The sequence below is a fragment of the Pyrgilauda ruficollis genome, unplaced genomic scaffold, assembly GCF_017590135.1.
Source record: "Pyrgilauda ruficollis isolate IOZ18807 unplaced genomic scaffold, ASM1759013v1 scaffold20, whole genome shotgun sequence".
Taxonomy (NCBI): Eukaryota; Metazoa; Chordata; class Aves; order Passeriformes; family Passeridae; genus Pyrgilauda; species Pyrgilauda ruficollis.
This window is the reverse complement of record NW_024519207.1, coordinates 4,249,082-4,255,271: the sequence shown is the minus strand read 5'-3', so window position 1 is coordinate 4,255,271 and position 6,190 is coordinate 4,249,082. Positions and strand designations below refer to the sequence as shown.

At 42.2% G+C, this 6,190-nt stretch overlaps 1 protein-coding gene across 1 annotated transcript in view; it reads right to left on the bottom strand.

The window, feature by feature from the left end:
* Positions 1–561: 561 nt before the first annotated feature.
* LCP1 (lymphocyte cytosolic protein 1) overlaps positions 562–6,190 on the bottom strand; it is a 30,420-nt gene continuing 24,791 nt past the window's right edge. The window contains exons 14-16 of the mRNA XM_041467070.1: positions 5,558–5,681; positions 3,363–3,487; positions 562–1,994 (exon numbers count right to left, since the gene is read on the bottom strand). Coding sequence (XP_041323004.1) covers positions 1,862–1,994; positions 3,363–3,487; positions 5,558–5,681 — 382 coding nt within the window. The 3' untranslated portion in view covers positions 562–1,861. The remainder of the gene's footprint in view (positions 1,995–3,362; positions 3,488–5,557; positions 5,682–6,190) is intronic.

Sequence of the window (6,190 nt, the reverse complement as noted above, 5' to 3'; positions counted from 1 at the left end):
AGTGTAGGGGTCATGGTCTCATAACTCCCCCTTCCAGGGCAATAAGCTGGGGTGACATCTTCATTGTATAGCACTTTGGATGTTCTCCTCCTCTGCCAGCACTGGGAAATACTGGGACCAGACAGAATGGGTTTTAGGATGCTGTACTTTTCCCATCCTGTATTAAATTCTTAAGAGGAACAGGGCAGTCATATCTGATCAGGATTGGGATCTGGCCATTCCTGCAGAAACAAAGCAGCATATTTGCATTGCAGAATGCTTAAAGAAGCAAAATTTATGGGCAAAGGAAGAGAATGTTGGACAGTGCACCAAATGGGGAAATCATACTGGAAGTCCAGCCAGAACAATGTCCCATCTTTGGCAGTGTCTCAGAGTGGCATTTTCACAAATAGCCTAGGAAATAATTCTTTCCATTCTCTGCAATCTGTGGTTTCAGTAACAATGCAGAAGACACATTCCCAGTGAGCCCACAGATTATTTTTGCCTCTGTCCCCCTTTCAGTTCCATGACACACACCGACAAGCACATCCACTACTAAAAAGCAAGGACTACACATTTGGCTTTATAGAACATTTTATTTGGAGAGACTTCTCATGTAATAGAATATTGGTTCTTTGTTAAGGCAGTTCTGACGGGCTGGAGGAAAGGGAGGGGAAGAGGGAGAGAACTGTGTCAACGGGATTGCATTAAGGCAAATTCCCTCCTTCTGCATTTCACCACAGTAAAATCCACGTAAAGGCCAGTAAATGTCTCATGCCAAGGAAGAGATTCAGTGCAAATATATCCCACTGACTATCCATAGACAGGGTTAGGACCTCAACTGAGGCAAATTTACAGTGCCTTGTGAGCTGCAAAGCAAAGCTGATTTAGCTCTGTTGAGGATCCCAGCCTGGTTTCAGGGGAGCATTTTAGTATGTGTTTCTTATGCTAGCACAGGTATAAATGCTCTCCTGAATCAGAGCCACAGCCCCTTGAGTGCAATTCTGTGAAGTTAACAGTTGAATTTTTATTGTCTGCATAAATATGTCATTCTGCATCCCTTTGTTCACTTCTCATTGTATTGCTACTGAGTACATTCCCTTAGTTTCTTTAACATGGCTTTCATTTCTATCATGCTTTGCAATCTCTTTAAAGTGTATTATGACATAAAAATGAATTATCCCTTGGAGAATGTTTGTTGCAAAGGTTCCAGAGTTTGGATGTTCTTGGAGGACCAGGCTGCAGTGTGGTTTTTTGGTGAGCAGTAATGTGATCTGTGAGTAATGCCATGGATGGCAGAGGCATAACTTGCAGGGAAAAGTACTGCTCAGTTTACATACCAGCAACATGTCACAGACACCAAACACATCTTTCTTTCCTCAAGAATTTCCTCAGAGGATCCTACCTCTCCAGAAATAGTCACTACTACTTGCATTGGCTTGAGGAAACCTGTTTTGTTATCCCAGGTGCAAACTGAAGGTAAGTATGGCAGAAATACTACGAAAAGCATGACAACATTTTCAGGCAGAAGCAGAATATAACATTTCATAGTCCTAAAAGCTGTCTGTCACTGGATGACCTCCACAGAAAACCCTGGTATCCATTAATGAAAGGATATGCTTAGGCCTCAGTGTCAAAAACTTGTTTAGGAATATGAAATGGTTATAGCTAGCGAAGTGGAAAAATAAGGCAAAGAAATCAAGCAACCAAGTATTTCCTGGATACATGTGGATACACAACTTCTGTATGACCTGGAACCGTGTATAACATTCATGCCTTAAAAGCATGAGCACCCTGCATATTTATTTGATACAGAGAACAGCATCCAGTTTCAAGGAATCTAAAGGGTGAATAACAGGCATCAGTGCAAGTCTTTTGTGCTTTAAACTTTCTTCATTCCTTTTCCCATAAGGCAAGCAAACACTGTCATGACCATTTTGGGTTTTACTTCAACCAGGTCTTCTGGAAGGGCATAGACTCTTGCTCCAATTTTTCTTGCCATAGAGATGGCATATCTGCATTGCAGGGGTGGGAGAAAAAAAGAAAAAAATAAAGACAGAAATTAGTTCAGTAGCAATAATTTTCCCCCTGTTAAGTGTTTTACATGATCAATACCAGAGTGGGTTTCACTGATTTAGCAAAGTTAAACTCTTCTATAGGAATGTATGAGACAGGTTCATAAAGAACTACATTCCTAATAAAAGTCAGAGCGCATTCCCTGATGGTTAGAGCACTGATTACCTGCAGGATGGGATCCTGGTATGAAACATTTAATCTTCCATCCCCTAAAAGATTATCCTCAAAACCAGCCATTATGGTCTTGCTCCCCTTGAATCTCTGAGACTCAGACTTTGCACATAAACAAACTTGCAAGGATAGAAGCAGAAAGCTGATGCCTGTGGAAATCCAGGCTGTTGGAAATCAACATTTGGGGACTTATTTCAGTCATACCCAGAAAGTACAAGCTGACATTCCCATCTCCCTGCTCAGAGCCACTGGCTGTTCTCCAGTGAGTTTGTCTCTTCTCTCTATTGTTTTTTTTTAAAAGCTGAATCCCAGGTTTTTTCCACTTCAGAGCACATACATTTGTAAATTTTTCCCCAAAATGCAGAGAAGCATTGGGAACATGAGGGAACAGGGGTGGGAAATGAGGAAAAGAACAGCAGAGGAATGAAGAAATAAACACAGAAAAGCACACATAGGATTGCAAGAAAAGAAAGAGAACAGATGGTAGGAAATGGAAGGAAAAAGAGCAGTGGGAAAAGTCTTTACAAAAATAATGGCAGCTCTGATTGCTTTACAGTCATCCTTTTCTCCTTTGTAGTTACTGCATAGAAAAGGAGAAGTTAAACTGATCAGACCAGGAGGTGATCTGTGTAACTCTGAAAGGAGAGGGAGATGCCCCCAGAATTGACTCCCTGCTAGGAAATCTTTGCATTCAGGGAAAAAAAAAATCAATATCCACATCTAAAGAAGCAGTTTTTCAGGCATGAATCCTGTCCTCCCCTTTCTCTCTTAAATATGCCCTTGTTCTACCTGTAGGTGACTAAAGAGCTGTCACTAATTCCTGTTCACTATTTGTTGGCATTGTTCCCTGATCTCTGAAAGAATTTTAAATTTAATATGAGAAATAGGAGCTTGTGAAACCAAGTGATTTAAATCCTTTCAAGGGATTTATGAAGCAGGAACTACAACATTACACACTGCATTTCCATTGATACTCTTTTTACTACCTGACTCCCAGCCTAAATTATTCTAACTCGGGTGGTGTTTCTCACATGAGGTTGTGCCAGATGAAAATGACAGCAGAGTAGTTTTCACAGGCAGAGTTAGGCCAGCCTGAGCAGGTAACTCATGCTAAGTGCCACTTGGCAGAAACATACTTAGCATTATTTAGTTTCTCCTCATCATTCAGGTCCTCTGTTTTCAAGAGGTCATACTTGATTGACCCTGGTTGAATGGCATCAATGAGATCCAGGACTGGCATGCTGGTGCTGATTTTGCTATCCTGCATAGACAAAAAATAAAATTAAATGCAAGAACAGGATGACAGAATTCCCACAAAGCCAGAGTCTAGACTGAAGAGCAATGGACAGTTCAGTCAAATACCATTTAGATCTTCACAAAGGACTGCTTAGAATATTTTTTTTATCTAAAGCAGACTAAGAAATCTTTCAAGGATTTGTTTTTCTTTTTACCCAAGGGATGAAACATCATAGAATCATTTAGGTTGGAAAAGATTTTTATGATCAAGTCTACCCTTAATCTAGCACTTCCCAGTCCATCACTAAATCGTGTCCCTAAGCACCACATCTACACATTTTTTAAATCCTCCAGTAATGGTGACTCACTTTGCTAGACAGCCTATTCGAGGGCTTGACAACCCTTTGAAGGAAGAAACTTCCCCTAATATCCAATCTAAACCTTTCCTGTCCATTTGCAAACTCAAGACCATTTCCTCTTGTCCTATCACTTGTTACCTGGGAGAAGAGACTGACCTCAACCTGGCTCCACCCTCCTTTCAGGCAGGTGTAGAGAGTGAAAATGTCTCCCCCAAGCCTCCTTTTCTTCAGGGTAAACACCCCAGCTCTCTCAGCTGCTCCTCACAGGATTTATGTTCCAGACCCTTTCTCAGCTTTGTTGCCTTTTAGACATGCTCCAGCACCTCAGTGACTTCTCGTAGTGAGGGGCCCAGAACTGGACACAGGGTCTGAGGTGTGGCTGAGTACAGGGCTGCAATCCCTGCCCTGCTCCTGCTGGCCACACTATGGCTGATCCAGGCCAGGATGCCACTGGCCTTCTTGGCTACTTGGGCACACCCTGGCTCATGTTCAGCCACTGTTGATCAGCACCCCCAAGTCCTTTCTTGCTGGGCAGCTTTCCAGCCACTCTTTCCCAAGTCTGTAGTACTGCTGGGGTTGTTGAGATTCAAGTGCAGGACCCAGCACTTGGCCTCATTGAACTTCATACAGCTGGCTTTGGTCCATCAATCCAGCCTCTCCAGATCCCTCTGCAGAGCCTTCCTGCCTTTTAGCAGATTGGCATTCCCACACAGCTTGGTGTCATCTGCAAACTGACTGGGGATGCACTTGATCTGCACTTGTCCAGACCATCAATAAAGATGTTAAATGGCCCCAAAGCTGAGCCCTGGGGGCACCACTGGTGACAGACTGCCAGCTGAATGTAACTCTGTTCACTACCGCTCTCTGGGCCTGGCCATCCAGTTTTTACCCAGCAAACAGTCCAACTGTCCAAGCTATGTGCAGCCAGTTTCTCCGGGAGTATGTTGTACTAAACAGTGTCAAAGGCTTCACTAAAATCCAGGTAGACAACATCCACAGCCTTTCCCTCATCCATGAAGCAGGTCACCTTGTCACAGAATACAAAGTCATTAGCAAAAGATGGGGTGCAGGGCTAGTACATTTGCTTCCTGTGGGGAGATGACACTGATAGACATCTACTGATGGGAGGGGTGAGAGGGACCAGCTGTGTGATTCCTGAGCTCACTACATGAAGTTTGATGGATCTGTACTTGCCTGGTACAAACTGCTGATTTATATCCACTGAGTGTTCCCTAGCTTGGGAAGTGTCATAGATATGCCAGCAGAATTGGAAGTGCTCTAGAACTGGTCCGTCTCTGTCTTTGTATGGTACCTTGCAAAACAGGGCAAGGTACCCCTGGGTGGTACTACCAGGTTATAAGTGTACTGCTATTGTTCATTTTAATACTGCCATTTCTAATTGCTGTTGATTCATAACCAACAGCACAGCAGTTCTTTCTTAATTCCAGTCATCATTCCTGTCTCCATCCTTTGATTTCCCAAGCCAAACTGGAATTCAAGGTGTTTCTTGTAGTGTTCATATCATATTTCTATTCCTTTTTCACAATAAAGTCCCTTGAATAAAACCTGTGTGTTTGAACAAGCTTTTAAAAGGGAATGAAAAAATAATCAAGCTAAATAGTGAGTTATATCACAATGTAGAGTGTGTGTGTATATGCATACACACATCTATATATCATACACACAAGCACTCTGAAGAAGAGACTCCTGAGCAGAGACTTCTGAAAATCCTGTACCTTGAAACTGGAGATGGTTGAATCCTTCCCAGCTGCAGTGAGCGTTTCATTGACCCAGCTGACAATGATTTCATCATTGACCTTCTCTCCACCACCAATGTCTTCAAGGATATTCAGGGTGTACCTTAAAAGGGAAGCCAGGATATTTGCTTAAAGTCTGCTGTAACCTCAGAACTGTCCTCTGTGTGCACAGCGTGTCTGGGATCATCCCAATGATCTGACATTCATCTGCCTCACACACACCCACAGTGCATATGATTTATATTATAACACAGTTATTAATCTAAGGGGTTTAATTCATCCCCAATTCCTTAATCACTGTTTGGGGAATGTTAAAAGTTTTGGTTCCTTAAAATTCCTGGAATTCCTCTCAATGTATCTCATTGTAAATAGCGCACTCATCCTCATAGTGCTTAAAAAATAATCACTTTTTAAAGCACTCATCCTCATAGTGCTTAAAAAATAATCACTGATTTTAGAGGTAGAAGGGAATCCTTCTGCTCACCTAAGACTGACCTTCTGCATAAAAACAAGCCTGGAGTATTTTGCTTATACAGCATACACCTTGGAAGGATATCCCAAACTTAGGGTAAGTAATAATCCCTATTTTAACTACCTTACTGATAAAACTAT